General features: G+C 42.1%; 1 protein-coding gene across 1 annotated transcript in view; it reads right to left on the reverse strand.

Moving 5' to 3' along the window:
* The window catches only part of LOC145391048 (uncharacterized), a 73,143-nt gene that overhangs the window by 2,015 nt on the left and 49,250 nt on the right, over positions 1-21,878 (reverse strand). Inside the window, exons 5-8 of the mRNA XM_080265781.1 lie at positions 8,917-9,050; positions 8,413-8,642; positions 6,816-6,922; positions 940-998 (exon numbers count right to left, since the gene is read on the reverse strand). Coding sequence (XP_080121907.1) covers positions 940-998; positions 6,816-6,922; positions 8,413-8,642; positions 8,917-9,050 — 530 coding nt within the window. The remainder of the gene's footprint in view (positions 1-939; positions 999-6,815; positions 6,923-8,412; positions 8,643-8,916; positions 9,051-21,878) is intronic.

The following is a 21,878-nucleotide window of genomic DNA, read 5'->3' on the forward strand; positions in this document are numbered from 1 at the left end:
TCGAGTGTGTGTGTGTGTTGGGGGGGGGGGCAATCAATTTCTGTCCAGTAAGTTCTGAAGTGAGACAGAGAAATGCCTTTGGCCAGTGACTTTTCAACTCATTCATGGACTGGGTACTGGGTTAGGTTGTGAGTCAGAATCAATGGGCAGTTTTACAGTTATTGATCTTGACTTTGCTGATAAAGTGATTGTCCTGCTAGAGTCACTGAAAACGTTCCTGAGTATTCTCGAGGCATGAAACTGATTAAAATTCTTGTGGGTCATGTCTCTGTTCAGGCATTTGATGGTTTGGGGGACGAAATAGTACAGTAAGCTCAGGCGTGTGGTGAGGACATTGAAGGTTTTTAAGGATTCGCTAATCATGGTTGTCTGATTCATACAAACGGTAGGTCAGATGATGAAATCTCTCATCGCATCAATCAATTTGACTATTTGTCTTCGTCGATATTTGCAAAGAAGAGAGGAAATTCACATCTCAAAGACTCTGGTGCTCTATAACTTATTTTATCGCTATGAAACAGACACCAAATAGTACGTTATAGAACTGAATTGACGTTATTTGGTGTTAAATGGCTTCGTAGGACTGTAGGGCATCGCTGGTGCAATGTGATGTATACAACTTGATCAATGCTTATTATCCACATAATACGTGAACGCCAACTCTATTTATATGGGTATGTGGCATATTTTCGTTTGGTTGGTCCTTCTAACTGTGTGATATCTGAATGAGTCAACCTGGGGCGGAGGAGACCAAGTAGAAGGCCTTGAAACTTGTGAGCGGAGTGGCTAGGTTGCTCCTGTCGGGAGGTACCTGACGGGGAAGAGTCTCTGTCCGGAGACTTGCACGAGGGGAATCATGAAGGTGGAGTTGGGGGATGAGTAGGACTATGCGACCCGCAACGTTCACCCCAAGTGAGTTGTGAGAGTACATATGCATACAGGGAGGTAGTACTGATGCTTGACCGTATCACCAGAAGAATCCACACGACACAGTGAATCTGAAACACATATATGCACACATGCATCTTCAGATTTGCATGGTTTAAGCTCTCTTTGTATATGACCGTATTATTATTCTCTCTCAGCTCGAATAATACGAAACTAAACATTTTCGGTCAGTGTCACAATCGTTCTCCATTGCTCATTTATTAGTGTTCGCTGTGCATCACACTGTTTCTTCATGCATCTGTCCATGGCATTCACTAAAACAGAGACTTTGTTCACTCAGTTATTTTTCTGTGGCACTCACCATACCAAACATTATTTTTACTCCACTGACTCTCTTTTGGCAGTATATAGAAAAAAGTTTTATTTATTTATTTTCATCTTTACATTCATTCCGAATAATGTAATATACTCCACTGTAAGACCGACTAAAAAAAAAATCCACTTAACTTATGTAATGTTAACACTCAGCTTCACAGCAGTGACTTATAATCCATTCTAAATCTATACAAATTATTTCATACAAATTCAGAGGGTAAAATAATATCTTACGCGATACATATATTTACCAGTATGTATACAGTATATAAAGTAGGCTACTTACATTTACAACAACAGCATTTGATAGACACTATGATGGTGGGTGAGGGAAGGGCGCGCGCACACACACACACACACACACACACACACACACACACACACACACACACACACACACACACACAGCACACGCGCGCGCATAATGGTGGGTGAGGGAAGCACATACGGTTATGGGTTGGTTTAAGGTCCATGTTCTCACTCATTTAGGTAACACCATTCGCATTTCACTCTTGCTATCTCCAGATTGTCTTATTCGGCTTAATGGATGTTTTAGAACTGGAAGAATTACGGTATTCTTCACTATCCCTAATAAAGAATTCCTAGACTGAATAGAAATCATTAATTTGTAGCAGTAATGAAATAAAAATGAACGACCCCGCTCTAATGGCGACGTCTTATGATCCTGCTGTCCTCAGGCGATGTTAGGCTACTCGGCTTTGGAAGACCTCTTGGTAGTGAAAATGAATGCTGATATTTGTGACCTCTGTAGTTCGAAAATAGTTCATGTGTGTGTGTGTGTGTGTGTGTGTGTATCTGTGTGTGTGTGTGTGTGTGTGTGTGTGTGTGTGTGTGCGTGCGTGCGTGCGGGGGCCCAGACAATTTTATTCAGCTCGGGAGAGACTGTCCAAACTGGTGGGGTCACATGCAGTTTTCACGACCTATTTCGATGCCCGGTGTTTTCTTATACTGATTATAGTCATCCGGTGGCAGCAAGAATGAAATCTACGTGACAACCTTCCTGTGAAACGATTAAAAATATTCAGTAGGGTGATTTTTTTTTTTTTTTTCTTCATATCGCAACCCACATGACGTTGTTCAATTAAAGACAGGCTTCCAGGGGTAAAGGGGTTAACGAAGGCTACATTGATATCCCGTATGAATATTCTCTCCGGTTAAGAATATCCGTCTGAAAGTATCAAGAATAAAATACAGAATAAGTCATCTGAGTAAAATGACAAAGATGTATTATCGTGCCAAATTTTGTGCTCCTACGTAGAAATTATGGCGTTGCCTTTCTGAGGCCACCTCCACTGGGGAGCAGGAGAGTCACTTCCAGTCTAATACCTGGTCCGGGTGGAGGTCTGTCACTGAGCAAAATTACATTATAGCATGTATTACACAGCCACCATTAACCCTTTAATAATGTAATATCTTTTCTGTCTGTCTACCTCTAACGATACGCTGCTCTTAATGGAGTTAACCACTTCACCAGATGACGTCTTTCTTAATTTATTCTTGCCGCTCTATAAACTTATAATAAAAAACATAATTTCAAAATCAGCATTTCGATCACGATTTCTTTTTCATCTTCTTCTTCTTCTTCTTCTTCTTCGTCTTCTTCTTCTTCTTCTTACCCAGGACAGTACATTGCTTTATTACTTAGCTGCCGGGAAATATTGTAACGTAAATGGGCTTCTGAAAGACATATCTTATTCTTTCGTTTAGATTATTCTTCCTTATGTTAAAACCTTAATGGGATACCAAGATTAAAATGACAACCGTCATCGTAGTGAAATGATTTTTATTTCGGACCTATTAATCGTGTCATTAAGCCTTAGTTGGTAAAGAATGCAAATCTCCTAATTTTTATATCTTTATTCAAACTATCTATCTGTCTGTTGCCAGGCACTTTAATCCAGTAATGGGTGGCCACTAACAAATCACCTCTACGCCACCTTGTCGTCTGTCAATTGGTTGCCTTCCCTCCAAGTCACACATCCCTCTCTCCTAAACTCTACTCCATCCCTCCATCTCGACCTTGGTCTCTCCCTCCTCCTCTCCCCTTCCACTTCACTCACATGCACTCTTCTATCAAGTCTTTCATTCTCCATCCCCTTCACACAGCCAAACACATGACTGAAGGATAATCAAAGTAAGAATAGGTGCGATCTTCCTACCTCGTTGCTATAGCATGTTTTTTCTAACCTGACAAATATCCCTATCACCTTTCAGCTCAATTGACGTCCAAGTGTAATCAGATTAGAGGACCGCATTAATATGGGCGAATTATGAGGAAGTCCATTTTGCCTACAAGGGCGTCAGTGCCTCCACAACAGCTGCAGCAGAGATTTGGACCCAAGCAGATAAAGTATTGTTACCAAGAATTTCCATACCTATCACTTCCAAAAGTTATATCCTAACCTCCCGAACACCAGGTATTATTCTTCCTGTTTCTAGACGGATTTCCTCAGTCTAGGAGAGTCTTTTCGAACAGAAGTTCATTATATCTTCCATTAACACTTTCATTCCAAGAGGTCTGCCCTGAACTGAATAAAATCGTATGGAGATAGCAAGAATAAAAATGTATAAAGCATCATCGTAGTGAAGGAGAGTAATTTTTAGACTGGTGTCATCTGAAACCATCATCAGTGTCGTCTATACCAACAAAAAGGCTAAGGGCCGTGTAAGAGTGCTATAAGAGATTTCGTACCGCCTCTACCTCGTCAACTTATTTTCCATATTATTATCTCACCTTGCTCTTGTATGTTACTGATATTCTTGATATTGAGAAGCTTTTGCATCAATGACATACAAGAGGGTACAGAGGTGCAATGGTCAGAATAATTTGCTGTGAAAGAGGTGCTACAATTTCTCCAAAGCCATTTCAAATGTTACTCTAATATCCATGTGTTTTACTGTGTACTTATTGTCTAAGACCCTGAATTCTCTCCACAGGCAATATACAGTGTTATATATATATATATGCTACACATGACCCTACTTTATGTACACTCGAGGACAAACGTTCACCTGCTATTCCACTATGTCTGTTTTACACTTTGGGTATGTCCGTCACTTTCTTTCCTGACGCATTATATACAAAAGCATTGCTTATGGACAGAAAAACACACAAAGCCTCTCTCAGTTGAGAATATAAGACACCAGTTGAGGAAACGAAAAATTAAGGAGGTATAATGTTCGGTGAACGTATGGACAAAGAAACAAAGCAAGCTAATCTCAGTTTAGGAATATTAGCCACTAGGAGAGAGCGGAAAGTAGTGGGGGTGAAAATATTAGGATGGAGAAACATACCAAATCTCTCTCAGCGGAATAATATTAGCCAACTGAGGAAAGGTAGAAACAAGAAGGTGAAATATGAGGAGAACCTTTGTCCCCGCTAAATTGAGACTGTTACACGGCATCGGGGTGTGTTGTGTCATCACCTAATAAAAGAAAAACTATAAATTCACTCGTAACTCCTTAAAGATAAAGATGTCTTCATATTTTTCATGCTGCCGTTAGACGATTTTATTCAACTCAAAAGAGCCCCTTAGTACCTGATGAGTTCAAGGAAGGTAGAGTTAGCCCTTATAGTTGGAAAAATTCATCATCATCATCATCATCATCATCTTCTTCTTCATCATCATCTTCTTCTTAGGTGATGACCCAGTGCTCCGTTGCTTTTAACACTGATGTGATTATAGATACTTACTTCACATAAAAATAATACCAACACAGAACAGCTAGTGTTATAACCGCCGTCATGCAACTTGTCTATTAAGCCCCGCCCCTTCTTGAAGTCATGGCCCCGCCCCTCCTTGCTCACTCTACGGGCGGTGGGTGAGGATGGGCAGGGCTGAAGAGACAAGCTGCCTGCCAGTGGGTAAAGAGAAATGGGCAGTTATTCTCTTCGGATTAGATAGCTTATTATACTCTTCTTACTCCAACTTGGCCTAAAACTATCATCTCCCCCTGTTGAATGCAGAGTTCTGAGAATAGACTGGCGCTAGATTATGATGCTAGTAACAAAGAAGTACTATGGAGAGTATGTTGAGCAGTAGCATTGTCTCCTTTTGTCATAGAGCTACGTAAAATAAGCTGCAAAAGAACAAAAAACTGCCAAGTTAGAGTAAAAGCAGTACAGTACCTCTTCCCGATGAGGGTAGTGTGTTTCCGTTCTCGGCATATTATTGACGTACTATTTTCTTAATGCAAACCGTGTAAATATTATAAAAGGTATAGATATCATCCATGGGAACAGTAATGTGCCATAGTATGTTGCTTTAATCGCTTTAATCAGCAAGGGCGAAATGAAAAAAAAACTGAAGCCAAGGAGAACACATCCAGCTCAGTCATATGTCTCGCCCGGCTAAGGTGTTTATAGATCTCGTAACACCTCTTCCTTAGCGGTTTATTCTGCAAACTTCCATCTCAGTGTCCTCTTCTGTGTTTCAAATGCAAGTTGTCTCGGTATTCAAATGATTTAAGTATCATGCAAGAAAATGCGTATGTGTACTGTTTAAAATCAATTACTGAGGAAGAGGTGCCATTAAGCCTTGAATGTCACTTTGTAAATGGGTCTAAGGAGCTCTCCATCACTTTTTCTTATGCAGTATGTTTTGAATTTTGCACCTTAACTCTCTCGGTTAGACACACCAATGTAGTTCTCTACAAATTTTTGGCTGCTTTATTTTTTCTTGTTTTTCTTGGTCGGAAACACCAGAGTGCAGTTTTCTTATTTGTCCGTGAAAAGCTTTAGATTAATTTACTTCTTGCTCTGACGCCATTTTTTCCCGCCACTGTTCTGATTAGCTACTGGTGATATTTTTGCGTATGCTGAAAATGTAATCTGTGTTAACATTAAAAGTATTAGTGACAAGCTATTACTAATATATTAAACAAATATAAACTTAGAAGGAACAAGTGCTTCACCCGCATTACTCTACTTTGGACTAAAACTGCCATCTCTCCACTTTGAATGTTGAGCTGTAGCAATAGATTAGCACCAGTATATGATGCTAGTCTTGAAGAAGTGCTGTGGAAAGCATGTAGAGATACAGTATTGTCACTTTCTGCCAATGAGCAGGCGAAAATCTGGGCCAAGTTTGAGTAAAAACAATATAGTAAGGTTCCCAAGGATACGATTACACGCCTCAAAGTAATAGGCTACTGTCTTGTCAGCTTTGGAGGTGCTCTTAAATCTTTTCCTAAGTGGTTAATTTATCACAATAAACTTTAACCACCTCTTGTTTGATTATGATACCTTTCTAATATCGACACAGATTGCATAATATTTTTGGAGACTCACTTATGTGGATCTGAACCCAGTCGCCAACAAAAAGTCACTCCAGCCAGATGCCCCCGGAGAGCTTTTGATGATAGTATAGTAACGTGCCCAACTATGTAATGAACTGGGAAGGAAGACGTGTCAGGGAGCCTTCTTAACCGATGAGAATATGAGCTTCTGTGTGTGTGTGTGTGTGTGTGTGTGTGTGTGTGTGTGTGTGTGTGTGTGGATGCTCCCTACAACACAAGGGTAACCAACACACCCACAGCTAACCACAGTCCAGCCACCAGCCTCACTGCACACCCGTACAGCTTCTGGGAGGGAGCGGCAGTCTTGTACTCTGGGTTGATCAAGTGCACTTTTGCAGACCTGTGGAGAGGGCAGATAAAGGTTGAGTTATTTTCATTCATTGCACAATATTATGCATTGCGTAACGAATGTTAATAAAGTGTCTTGTAGACAGGAGGAAAACAATATTAACGTGGGGAGATTTGTGCTTGCTGCTGTTTCTGCAGGTTTATCTGGACGTGAACCCGTTGGATATAGAAGTTGCTCTTCTCCTGTAGGGTACCATTCTCCAAGGGATAGGAAAAGATATGAGGGACTATTGTATAACCAGGCAGCTAAACCACATGGATTATATTGGTGCAACCAATGGATGGGATCTCGGTCTATTCCATGTCATCTGAGAAGAGAAGAGCCTTAAGCTTTTGAAAGTTGGCAGCTGAATGCTTGTTTGTGGTCATTCATTGGTAATAATGTATTTTAACATGAGAGGTGGGTCTGGAGTGGAGCTTCTTCAAGGCTCGGTAGGCGGGTCGAAGGTCATTTGCATGAAAACGGCCTTCCACCTCCTCAGCGATTTCCTTGACAAACCTCTCCTTGTCCCTTCTCAGTGAAACTCGTGCCTGTCGAGACAGAAGTCTGTGCTGTTCCCGATCCACAGCCAGTCTGGCAGCAAAACTCTCCTCAACTGTGGTCAGTGTCCCTTGCGAGATGAATCCCCGCCTTGATCTCGGGCGGTCTGTTGTACACTCATCAGCTGCTGCCAGGGTAGCAAGCATAAAGGTATCCCATCGTTCAGCAGGATCTTCAGCAGGACTGAGCATTTCAAACCGATTTGAGACTTGCACAGCCTACTCATATGCACACTCCTCACCCCTGAGTTTCTCAAGATGGAATCTTTCTTGGTGACCCATAAGGTCATCGGTAACTGTAGCTTTGAAATGGTCTAGATTTAGATAAATGTTCATATAGCATTTTTTTTGCTTAGAATTCTCCCATCTTTTACTTCCCAAAGTTATGCCCTTTCCTACCTAGACACCCTGTATATCTATCTATCTATCTGTCTAGCTATCTATCTATCTATCTATCTATCTATCTGTCTATCTATCTCTCTGTCTATCTATCTATCTATATATCCCATCTTTTCCCAGAGTTATGCCCTTTCCTACCGAGACACCCTCTCTCTCTCTGTATATATATATATATATATATATATATATATATACAAACTGTGTTCAGCGAGTTGATGTACAACTTCAGGAGGTAATTCTAGAGATGATTTGGAGTAAAAGGTACACTGTAAGAATATGAACCCAGTTCTCGACCGTTTTGCAGCTACAATTACTGATAACGTTATGAGTGAATTATGTATGCTGCTAGTATCGTCAATAAGGTAGTCATTAACTGTAGCTCCATAACTGTTGAGAAGGGGACCCATTGTGCTATAACATCTTTTTTACTTAAAATCAGCCCTCGAATCTCCTGAAGTTAGTGGGCCGAGTCCCGCAACACCCTGTATATATACAAATATATAGCCGGCATATAAGCTACGACACGTACAGATTTGCACTCACCTGTGGTAGACTCTTTTATAAGTAGCGTCACACTTGAGAGTCGCCCGACCACCAGCAGTGAAGTGAGACTCCCTCAGTACAAGGTTGAGCCTAGAAGTCCTTGAGAGTCCAGCAGTCCCGCCCGTTCCTGTCCGCCCACCCATACCCCTATCCCTATTTATACCTATACCCATATCCATACCTCGCCCATGCTCACCCTCCGTCACTACAAGGGAGTGGTGGGCGGGGATCTGAAGAGAGGAAGGTGGAGAATTAATAAAAACAAGCATGTAAGTGGATGCTGTATACACACACACACACACACACACACACACACACACACACACACACACACACACACACACACACACACACACAAACTCAGATAAGGACACAAGTCTTAAGACGTATGTATTTTCAGCCATTTATTGATATGAAAAAATTAATCAAATGTTGTTATTAGTATTACTACAATTATTACACAACCCCCTCCACACACACACACACACACACACACACACACACCTTGATGTCATTAATGTACCACTCCAACTCCGAAGGCGGTCGTGCCCAAGGTGATGTACAGTTTGCCTTGAGTTCCTCCCCAGGGGACCACTGTTGCTTGCTTAGGGACAGTTTAGGGGGCGACTTCGGTTCGTCTGTAGGTGGAAAAGAAGAGGAGAGACTTAAACCCGTATTCTCGTTGGTTAACAATCTTCCCTAGCACCTCTTCCCTAGCGATTTATTTTTGGGTGTACCTGGCTATTATCATTTTATGCCTGGTTTACTAAGAGTATGGAGATATTAACATGCTTTATCTAACACAAAGTAGACAGTAAGATGTAATAAAAAAAAAATGAGTCTCGGAGGAAGAGGTGTTACGGAGATACCTTAATAGACGAGAATACGGGCCTTCGAGTTAATGCTACACGATTTTTTTTTTTCAGTCACACCATCACCACTAAACTACTTCATTCAGACTCAGAAAGACCTCATGTACCGTAGATGATAAAGAATGTAATATTCAATCTTGCACTTTGGAAAGTCTCTCCTGAGCTGAATATCATCATCATCATCATCATCATATTTGTTATTACGTCAGTTTTTTTTTGTCACATAGGTCAGACGAGTTCATCTCACAGCACTGCTGCATCTTGCTCAGTCCTACGTCAGCTCCATAGAAATACCTTTAGATCCAAGGTCAGCACTCACCACCTCATCTCATATGTTTCTCGCAGCCCACCTCTTCATTGAGGGCCTGGGCTCTTAAACCTCGTACTTCACCAGTATGAGAGGATAAACTCTGGTTATCGCTCTCCCTCTTGTCTCGTGGGGACTGATACAAGACAGATAGACAAATCAGACAGGTTATATTTGGCAATCTCACTCACTGGTGGCTACAACCTGGTATCTTCACATTCATTTTTGTCCCAACTTACGAAATGAAAGTTACGAGAAAAAAGAATGGAACAGGAGAGCCTCATCTTGCCTGAGACTAGGAAGTTTGATTCTTAATTTAAGTATTCTTCTTCCCAGGCGAGTTTATTCATTTTAGGACGGACCTCTTGTGGTGAAGGGGTTAATGAAGGCTACATCTAACTTGTATCTCAAAAAACTCTACTATAATAATGTCATATAGCGTAGGCAAGGGGGAAAAGACGTCGTCGTGGCGAAATGGTTCAGGATTAAAATGATAACGATGATGATGAAATGTTGTCCTACTTTTACGTTTTCTCTCATTTTGTTTCTGGGTTCTGGCTCACTTTTTTAACATTTTATTTTATTTATTTATTTATTTATTTTATTTTATTTTTTTTTTTTGGTGATACATACAACAGTTGAGCCACTGACTGTAAATGAGGCTGTTTTCTCCTGTTTTGTGGCGTCACCTCACTGGAGTTTCTCATGGATACAAGTCAGCTTTGAAACCACATTGCACACTGTCTTTGCCACTGCCAATGACTTCCAGTCACTTAAAGGCTATGTAGCCAGGTGTATCGAAATCAGCAATCTTAAACTTGGCTTTCTCTCCATTCAGTTCTCTTTGAAAATTGAGAAATTTCGGAGGCCTTCAACCTTGAGTTCTTCCATATTTCATTAAATGAATTACTCAGAGTATAGCACCTACCGTTCGTAACTTACAAGATGATAAACCTAACTTTGTTAGGTTATCTTTCCGTTGTCTTTCTGGAAAGGTTAGATGTTTTTGGAGTCATGGTGCAGGTCTTAATAAGGTGTGAATCACAGGCGTGTGCCCTGTCCTCCACGGCACACAGTCATTTCCACGTGACACACAACTCTGCCTTCCATTTCCTTCCTTCTCCCATTCTCTCATCCTCTTTCCTTCTTTTTCCCTCCTCTCCTCCTAAGACTGACACCCTCATTCCCCCCCATTTCCGTTCTTCCCTCCCTTCCCTTTGCTTCTCCACCAGCACCCCACCCAACCTCTTCCCTTTCCCTTTAGTAGCTCCCTTTCTTCTCTCCCATCGCTCCTCTTTCTACATCCCTGCCTCTCCTTCGCTTCCTCTCCTCCCTATCCCTACATATATATCCACACTCCCTCCTCCATCCCCTTCTCTCTCCTTCTTTCACGTCCCCTCCCTTCCTTTCCTTCCTTTTCTCTTTTCTCTCCTCCTCTCCTCCCTTCACTGTCACTCCTTCCTCTCCTTTCCAGTGTCTTTCCTTTGTCACTTCAACCTTTCCTATCCCTTCCCTTCTCTTATCTTCGTTTTCTCTTCTACTCCTTCCTCTCCTCACTTACTGCGCCCCTCTCTTTCCCCATTTTTTCCCATTCCTTTCTCCTCTTCTTACTTCCTCTCTTCCCTATTCACTATTCCTCTTCCCTTCCGTTTCCCTCCCTTCGCACATTCTTCATTCCTCTCACCTCTCTTCTTCTCACACCTCCCTAACTCTCTTTTCCTATTTTCTCTCTTTTATTCGCCTTTCTTTCTTTTTCCTTTTCCCAATGGCTCAGTCATTTTCCCAGTCAGATTTTCCTCCTCTTTCCCTCTTGGTTCTTCCTCTTTTCGCTACCTTTCCTTCTTCCCTCTTTCTCTGTTTCTTTCTCTTGCTTTCTCTTTTCCCCCCTCTTCCGTTTCTTATCTTATTTTTCTTCCCTCGTTTCCTCAAATCAGCTCTTTCTTTCAGTCATCTCTTCCTACCCTCCCTTCTCCCTTCTCTCTTTCTTTTCCACCCTCATTCTCATTCCTTCTCCTTCGCTGCCCTTCCCTCCTTCCTTCCTTCTTTCCTTCCTTTCTCATTTCACAACGATGTGGGCGCGGTGATGATTTCTTTCAAAATTATCTCCAAGACAATGAAGAACAAGAAGGTAAGCTCACATCTCTCTCATATACCTGTCGTCTCACGCTGAAAGTAAGAAGACATCTTTGCTCTAAAGAGATTAATCTACAACCCATCGTCAGATACCGTAATATCTGTCCCCATCACCCTCTCCCACTCTAAGTCCTCACCTCCTCTTCATTCGGTACTTCCTTTCAGTGAGTGACACTCCTTGTCTCTCACACCTGCCGTCCTCATCTTCTCCAGAATTAATTACCTCTTGTCTCTTGTCATTCTCACACCTGTTGCATCGCCATTTTTATCTCGTCCAACCCAGTGATGTATGTGTTATGAAGTCTTACTCTTTACCCACCACTCTGTGTAATTTATATGAGACTTCAAACTGGAGAGTTACGTATAGTTTTCATTAACCTCTTCGATACTAAAGGACTCTCCTAAGCCAAAATTAATCGTACTAAAGGGACTAAGCATCCCCTTTCTTATCTATCCCTCTGTCTCTACATACAAGATATATAGTGTTAGTTTGTTAGTCATTCATGCCTGGTTTTCATCATCCCCATTCTCCGATGACGTTCTCAACACTGACATACAAAACATCCAAGCAACATTTAAACGTTGATTACGTTATAGGTCCCCATTCTTTGTTTTAGCCAACGAACAGTCTTGCGGCCATATTAACTCTCAAGCAATTTGATACACTGCTATGGTCACTCCACCATAATTCTTCACATGTACAGAACTTCCTACCACTCAGTCAGCCTTATTTCTCCAGTGACAAAATGTGATGTTCCTCGGCCCTACGGGTTAGTTGCTCCTCGGGAGCTGTAAAACGCGGGCTGAATGTGTATAGCACAGGCCCCTGCCCATATCAGGTGTGTGCAAGCCGCTCGCTGCAGTATATACACACACACCCCTGCCTCATCATATTTGCTTAGATCCTCTTCCTCCTGCCTTAGCCCAGCTGGTCTATTTACTCCTTATTATTAGGTCATCTGCAAATAACTTTCTGCCCTATTCACCGTCTTTGTCAAGACCTGTATATGCTGGGGTTGTCTCATTTAGGACTGGTGTGATGGTACTGGCAGTGATGTTTTCATGACGTATCATGAGTCTTGTGGAAGATAAGGAAGGCTGTTTTAACGAACTCGTCAGACGGTTCCCCATCCCAGCCTCGGATCGAACTCAAGTCCTTTCTTATTGCAGATCACCACCCTAACCACTTCACCATCACTTCGGCCTGCCTCTTTGCTTTGTCTCCTTGCTCCTGATTTGATCAACTTAGCCTCAATATCTCTCAGCACATTCACCGGCCATATTAGCCTTTTCACTATGAGCAATTTTCTCTAAATCTGTTCTTGCTGTTTTCTGATTATTTCATTCAGCTTAGGAGAGACTTTTCGAACTAGAAGAGTTTTCCTAGCTCTAGCGCTTACCAACGCACTCTTAGCGAGGCGATATTGTAGTCGCCGGCATCTGAGTGTGTCTGTTTGTCTAGCTGTTGCCAAAATGTCTTAGAATCAAGTTGGCAGATTGTATCCAAACTCTGTAGGCAGTATCCCGGGATATGTGGCTTGTTTATTAGTAATTTGGGCAAAGGTACGATGATTTGCCTCCGATTGCCAGAAGATTTTGCAAGAAAAAAATACTCTCTATCTTTTCTTTCACCTTGCCATTATTTACCACGAATGAGTTGGCTATATATATATATATATATATATATATATATATATATATATATATATATAATCTTTAATTAATCGACTACCAGGGAATTTTTTAAGCTGAATAAAATCGTCTGGAGGTAGCAAGAATAAGATGAAACGTCTTTGCCAAGCCTCATCCAACTGATCTTTGCCCTCAGGGTCATCAAACCAGCTTCACTAACCTTCCCACACACTCCTTCCTACCACTACAAAGTGGTCGGGTTACCACCACCGCGGTGACTATTTCATACGGAGGATCGTATTGGTTTCTTCTTGTACTTTTTCTTCTTCCTTTTTTTGCTGTCGTAGGAAAGGAATCCCGCCGTCCACTCATTTGACGTAATAGTGTATTCAAGTAATTTTTCAATGATCGACACCCTTAATGGTTTCCTGTACTCCAGGAAATACGATACTTCTTTGCGAGCTATCAACCCGGTGGCCGGGTGGTTAGCGTTTCTGGTTATGAAGCTGCCGGTCCGATAGCGGCAGGGTTCCAGTCCTGGTACGAGCAGCTGATGTCACTTGATACAGGTGTTCATTCGTCCCTTTCAGGTTAATTGGTAAAGCAAGTACGTGGGGTAACACAGAGGGAAGGTAACTGTGGTAATCTGGAAAATAATGAGTGAAGTAACGGCCATAGGACCAACGCAGAAGTCACAGATATACCGCGTCTAAGCGCATCATGGCGTCTGCACCTTTCTTTATCCTGTCCTCTAGTCCCTTCTTCTATCCCATCCTCCTCCTCCCAGGCAGCGAAGGTGGAACATGTGGTGAAGACGGCTCTCTCAGGGGACGAAAAGTTGTGGGGCTGACTGCCGAGAAAGATTATAGTTTGACCGTGATCAGGAAGGCAGGAGGTAATCGCTGGGGGAGGGGGGGGGGAGGAGTAGGGAAGAATGGAGTAGTGGGGGAAGGGGGAGGAGTAGGGAAGAATGGAGTAGTGGGGGAAGGGGGAGGAGTAGGGAAGAATGGAGTAGTGGGGGAAGGGGGAGGAGTAGGGAAGAATGGAGTAGTGGGGGAAGGGGGAGGTAAGAAGAATGGAAGGGAGGGGGTAAGGGAAGGGACTAGAAGACAGAAATGGGAGAGATGAAGGGGGAGATGGTGTTGGGGCGAGAGAAAGGACGGGGGGGGGGGGGGAAGTGGGAAAGAATGGGTGGGAGAAGGGGCAAGGAGGGGAGGTAGGGATGGGGGCGGAAGAAGGGAGTGGTAGGAGGAGGGGAAAAAGGGATAGAGGTAGATGCTAAGGAAAAAGGGAAGTCGAGGGGAAGGGGCGTAGGGAGGGAGGCAGGGGATAAAATGAGGGAGGCAGACCAAGTGAGAGGGGGGAGAGGAGGAGGTAGTGGAGAGGGGAAAGGGGAGGGGAGGGAAGAATTGGGGGAGATAAAGAAGTCAATAAGGACAGGAGGGGAGAAAGGGAAGGGGGTATGAGGGAAAGGGGAGTGGGCCAGAGAGGAGTATTTATAAAGAATTTTAAAACAGACGACGAGACCTTGACGTAGCGTCTTCACCCCAGTCTATTCACATTAAGAATTTAAATAGGGACCTGGATTGCCAAATAGACGGTTGTGTATCGTGGTCTGGGGAATATTTTGGTGCGGTCCACGTCTGTTACATCACCTTTAGCCCGAGGACGTCTTGCGGTTTATATTCCTGCTACCTCAAACTTTTTTTTGTTTTGTTTTCATCTTACGAGAGGTGTCTAGTAGCACTGGCGGAAGGAGGGCTCGGGCAAGTATTTATATGGAATCTAAAGTGTTTTCACTACTATAATGCCAATCTTATTGTATTCTTGGCACTACTTGACGTTCTTTATTAAGTTTAGGTGATACAGTACTGGAAGGTGTTAGATATAAGGTTCATTAACTCCTTCACAACTAGGGGGATCTTCAAATCTGAATGATGTTGTATGGTAGCTTCAAATAATGAACTAAAAATATATGAATAAAATTATATAACCCTGTCCAATTTGCAGTTTTTCAGGATAAAAGTGGTTGACTTATTTTTTAAAATCCTTTTGTTTGGTCATGTACTTTCTTTCTCGTTTTTTTTTTTCTGAATGATCACTCTAGTTTGGCTGCACAGTGAATGGTAGCATTTAAAGTGAAGACGAATATTTAAACAGGACATCTCTGCTTTATCTGTGCATATGCAGGTATATTAAAAGGCGTTTGGTTTCAAAGTACTGTGATTTTTTTTTGTAATGATACCAATATACTGAAATTATGTTTACTATTCTAATGTAACAGTTTTGACCAGATTTAGCCATCCGCATGTGTGTCTCTTACAGAAAAAAAGGAGCCATGTCGGGCTGGAAGTGTTATATCTCAATTACAAACACAGGTTTTGTTTTCTTTGCAGGTATTTTCTATTATTATTCACTTTAGACTGATAGTGAAGTGTTTGGCAGCTGGACATAGAATGGTAAAGGCATGAAGAGGCAATTTTATACTCAACTCAAGTTCAAGGTTTGTGAATATGACACCAGACTCTTTACCCTTCCTACTTTGGTTGTGAAAGGTTCGCTAATGTATGTGTGAAGACAAAGCAGTGACTGATAGCTAGATAAAAGGAGTAAACATGCAATTTTAGACATCAGGCCCAAGAAATTTTATAAACAAAGAAGCTGAAGTTTGGATACTGGGTTCATGGAGAGTCTCAGCCACCTCGAGCGTCCAGGCTAACACTCAAGGTTATGGCTTAATCATTGGGGCTTTGGAAAACTGGGAGTGAGTGATGGTGGGGCAGGAAAACTGGGCGTGAGTGGTAGTCTCGAGGAAAACCAAAAATCTACGGTCATTAAGTGGTAAGGATGCCGAAGCAGGTCGCCAGTGTTTACCTATGTAAAGCTGTATTTGTATTGTACCGCAAGGGATGTTGAAGATTGTCCTTTCTTTTTTTTTCTTTCCTCGTAAAGAATTGTGAACAATACATGTCATAAGCTTCTGGCTACATATTATTACCGTTATATGCTCGCTCCGGTGCTTGCTCGGGGCGTGGTGGCAAAACCGCAAAATTTTGCCAGAAACAGAAAAGAGGATATTGAGATGTAATGAACAGAAGATATCGTTAAGAAGGGATTACGACCCTAAGTGAAATCTGGCAGACTGGGATCGAAGAATAAATTGAGTTTACAAGTTATGTTCAAAACCCACCCTCAGAGGATAAATTATAAATCTGGACAAGGCGGGCAATTCCAGCAATTGACCCTAAGTTAGTCTATGTGCTCGGTTTCGGTTAAAACGGCCGACAGCGTTCAGAATTCTGTTTCTTACATACATTAATGTAAGCATACATATCTACATAAATACACATTTGCAAACATGCTACAATGGCAGGATATATAGTATAGTTATTAATATCCTATAAGTTTCCTATGGATATTATCTTGTTTTTACTAGCACCATAAGACGTCGGAGATATGCAAGTGCAACATGCTTACTCTGTTGCTGTTGTGTGGAGAGAAGGTTTTAAAATAAACCATCGTAACAGCAAAATCAATCAACCTACAAAGTCCATCTTTACAGGGCGTATTGCCCCTGACTGACCCATTACCTCACAACCATCCCAACCCAACCCATTCCGTCCATCCTTCATCATCCACCACACCCTTTTATCCTCTGAGGTGCTGAAATTCATAAGAGGAACTCCTTCGACTACCACCAGACCGACAACGTCCATATTCAAAGGGTTTCTTTCTTGCCTCGCACCGCACCACCATCCCAACTCATTCCACGCACTGATCTCCACCCACTCACCCAATCCTGGAATAATTAAATCAACATATTCATTGCACTGATAGGGCATATATGGCCCCACTTCTACACAGGCATGACCTGAGTTGTCTGCCGTACGCTTGTACAGTATTGACATAAATGGACATGATGAACCAGAAGTGAACTTTAAGCCCTAATATAACTGGCATAGGCATCCACTGATCTTTCAGGGATGACTCAGGGCTGAAGTGACCTAGAATTACTAGGGTGGATCTAAGGTGAGCTGAATGGATGCGACAGAACCATAATGGATTTGACTGGACCGAGTACCTGGAAAGTCCGTAGATGGGCCCAAAACTGGACTATATAGTTTCGGACTGGTCTGAACTGATCTAACCACTCCGATGTGATGGTCCTGACTGGATTGAAGTGGCATTGATCAACCTGGGTGATTCTTAATGGGCCTAACCAACTCTGAGCTGCCCTAGGCTAGCCTGACTAGCCAGATATGGATGCTATGAGCCTAACTGTTTGTGAAATGACCCTGATGAATATAAATAAATCTAAGTGGTCATTAACAGCCATAAATGAAATTGGATTAATCTAACAGACCCTGACTGGTAAGGAAGATCCCATCTGTTCTATTTTTCTATCATCCAATCCATTATTGTGCCATCTGGAGCTCCGGGGGCCGGAGTTAATCTACTAGTCCAAATATTTAAACAGACAGTGACCAATCGAAGGTTACATTGATAATTTTCTCGAAACACCATATCAATAACAAACTAGCACTTGACGTTTTAATATACGTGGCATTTTACGACGCAGGTAAACGGACATGACCGTACCTTAGAAATTAAATGTCATCCCGTGACAACATATCTGAAGCTAGAGGGGCTGCTCAGGGAAGACAACGAAACCGCGTCCGAAATATGACCTTCGATCGACCTGCACAAAAAATGCAGCACTTCTTTCTAACACCACACATAATATACTCGTATGTGCCAGTTCTTATCCTAATTAGATCAAGCAACGATGACGTAACGCCGTACCCTGCATTTTGATCCTGACCTATGAACTTTAATCTTGACTCTTTTATTAGCCTGAACGGAAATCAAATCATTTCCTTTAAGACTCACACAAATCATCTGTGACTATTTGGACCCTAACCGGCTTACACACTGATGACATATTTAATTAACACAGATACTGACAGGCAGAGAAGAATCATACTCGTAGAAATGCATTCGATTACTGCAGCCACATTTTTCGTCGTCGCTAATATAACAGATATTCGATTAATGAACACGATAAAACATCAACAGGAAATAAGGGAAAATTTTAGCCCACTAGTGCCCAGGGTTCCTGTTTGAGGGATTGTGGTAAGAGGGTGCTAAGCGTACTGTCCTCCGCCTATCGGCTTATAATTGCAATGCTCATAGGTCCTTATCCCCGGGGTTCGCCCTTTTATTCAGTTTGGAAAATGTCCAGTTCCGTCCTGTGCTGAGGACACTGGGCGCAGATGGGTTAAGGAAGCGACCGGAGGGAGCAGGTCGCGAGAGACAACCAACAAATAGGCGTTGCTCAAGGGCGACAGAGAGTAAGACCCCTGGGACGCGGAGAGCCTGAAAGAAAAATTAGCTGGGCATATGAGAGCCGCCGCAGTGAATGCAGAAAGAGAGAGAGAGAGAGAGAGAGGAGGGGGGAGAGTGAAAGACAGACGATAACAAAGGAACAGGGCAACATAACTGTGACAAAATGTAGAAGCAAGAAACTGGTAAGGAGTAAGTATCAGGGAGACCCCTAACTCTATGAGCACGTATACAGTGTAACCCATATACTGTGTAACGCATCACTTCCATCCCGTCAGGCGGTATCTCGTGTGTTGGAGACGGCTTATTCAGTTTTATCAGTATCTACCCTGCATCATTTATTCATGTCCTTCTCCTACTACCACAATCACACTTACTAGCCAACCGAGCCGTCCCCGCAACACACAAGATACTGCCAGTGGAGTTTCTAGAGGAGTGCTATTTACGGGACACCTTGTATATGCAAACCATTCAAACGGCTTCGAGAACAAAAGAATATTAATTACATAGCATGCAAGTGATCATGAAGGTGGCAATAAGCAGAAATTACAAAGGAGGAAAAGTAGGGCTGCTAAGGGCACGAGAACACAACCCCTCGTCTGCCCTCACCTGAAGGAGGGTAAAGGGTTGAGGGCAGGTCATGTTCACCCTCATCTAATTATTGCTTCATTATACACCTTACACTGGTGTACCTTCCTGTTCTCATTAAATACACTGAGCCATGGGAGATTTCTTGTATTTATTTTTTTCCTTCTCATTTTTGCCACATGTCCTTCAGCTTAGGTTACCCTTTTTGAACTGTATGGGTTATAGACACTCATGATGAACCCCTGAAATACGAGAGACCACTCCTAAGGTGAGTAATATAGTCTGGTGGCAGCAAGAATAAACTACAGGGGACGTCACTCTTCTGCAACAAAAAATCGCAGTCGAATTAAGTAGCGCTGCTTGAAAGAATTATACCCAGCTATGAAGGCCACACATAACTCTCATCTGAATAATTTACAGTACACAGTTATCAAGACATATGCAAGCAAATGGCTGTAGCACACACACACACACACACACAAGCAAATGGCTGTAGCACACACACACACACACACACACACACACACACACACACACACACACACACACACACACAATATTGATCAAAATTCCGGAAAGTAGTTCATCTTTTATCTTGTGCTGTTTTCCTGTGGTGGTGTGACAGTGGGTTGGAAATGAGAAGAAGTTTTAGATCCAGCTGTAAAATAGCTAATATGGTAACTCTGGTAGTGTGGTGTGTGGCAGTACTAGTGTGATACCTTAAGAGAATGGTGATGGTGTGGTAGTATGGTTGTAATGTTGGTGTGAAAGTGTGGGTTATTGTGGTGGTGCGGTAGTGCAATGGTGTGGTGGTGTGTGTGGTGTCAGAAAGCATCATACCCGACTCCCACCACACCTGAGCCACAATCCGGTATATATTACTCACTCCAACAAACCATAATTAGGTATTACGGCCTTTGATGTGTATTTTATGCATAATGAATCCTTCCCTATGATGCTAATGACAAACAGTAATTTAAACGAACCGCTGCTAACACAGTGCATCAATTAATACGAATTTGCTCCACTTGCATGCACTTCTTTACGTAGATTATATGAATCCCCTCGTGAATACGGGTCACGAATATTTGGAAACAAATTTATCTGAGCAGAATACAGGATTAGAACTCTTTTTATCAAGACAGGTCAATAATTATTCGGTTACAGGTTTGCCTGGGAAAATGTACCTAAAAGAATAGGGACTTTAATTACGAGTATGGATACATGTCAGGTGTATAAGGGAACATATTTGACCGAGTAAATACAGGATCGGGGACTTCTGATACGTCCGATTCAGTACTATACTTGGAGGCGAATGTGGCTGAATACTATTAGTGACTGGGGACTCTTTTGATAAACACGAGTCAGGGATTATTTGGAAACTCTTCTGACTGAGCCCATGAAATTAAGTATTGTTTTCTATTATTATGGGTCAGGGATAATTGGAGACGAACTTTAGGTAACGAAATGCAGGATTACCCTCTTCATTCTGCTGACTTATATTTGTCATTAGTCAGTCCATCAAACAGATCATTATGTATAAGTTCGGAAACACCTCTGGTACTGAAGAGGTTAATGAAGACGATATTTAAGCCCTCCAGTTCGAAAGATCTCTGGCTAGGGTGAAATTGTCCAATGGAAGCAAAACAAAATAAGACATCCTGGGACTGAAGAGGTTAAGGACTGTTATATACACACTCGTTTCATAATGCAAAGTGTAGATTAGCAGTGCAATTTTCCCTTCATTCATCCATTATCCTATCTTATACTACTACCCTTGAAATCAGGAGCGAAGTGTTCTGGGGGTGAGATCTTTAGTCCAGGCATTTAAGATAAGGGTAACAACTCATTTACCTTTGAGTAACATGATGTGAGTATTAAAGTCCACCCACTAATTGGACTCTAATTCTTATGAGTAACATTTAGTAAGAGTGACTTTACGTAGTAAGTGATTAGCAGTTCATTTACTAATTGTATTGCTAGTACCCTACATAATGCATGGTTTCCTGGCTTGATACTCTGTGTAGAATCACCTGGAGGTAGTACTACATTGAGTGAATGGATGGTGGGAGTCCTGACTTATCACAAAATGTATGCTATAGTTCAGTCATTGATGGAGTTGTTATAATGAGACTTTATGAATATTTGCCACTTCTTACATTATGGCGGAATAAATTGTCTTCAGATGGCAAATTTAACTATATAAGACATCATTATAGGTAGGGGATGCTGGAGCCTAAATCCTGTAATAAAACTGTACAGTACTTATCGTAAAGAAGGAAATGTTAAAATTTAATCTCCGAAGACTCTCAGAATAGGACCCTTAGTGAAATCTGGCAGGCCGGGACCGAAGAGTTTACAAATGGTGTTCAAGCCCTCCCTTAAAAGAAATACTCACCGACATGCCTTAAAAGATATTCCCTTTAATTCTATCACACCAGTCCTGAAGAAAACAGTCCTAGCATGTAACCAATGTACACCGTAGATATCAGCATCCGTGTGGTGACATGTGAAGGTTTGAGGCCTCATCAGTTCCACGAAGGAGGATATCTCGCCCTTAGGAAACGGATTGTCAAATATATATCTACTGT

This window comes from Coenobita brevimanus, chromosome 16, assembly GCF_032717465.1.
Source record: "Coenobita brevimanus isolate Jiangsu-jjx chromosome 16, ASM3271746v2, whole genome shotgun sequence".
Classification (NCBI taxonomy): Eukaryota; Metazoa; Arthropoda; class Malacostraca; order Decapoda; family Coenobitidae; genus Coenobita; species Coenobita brevimanus.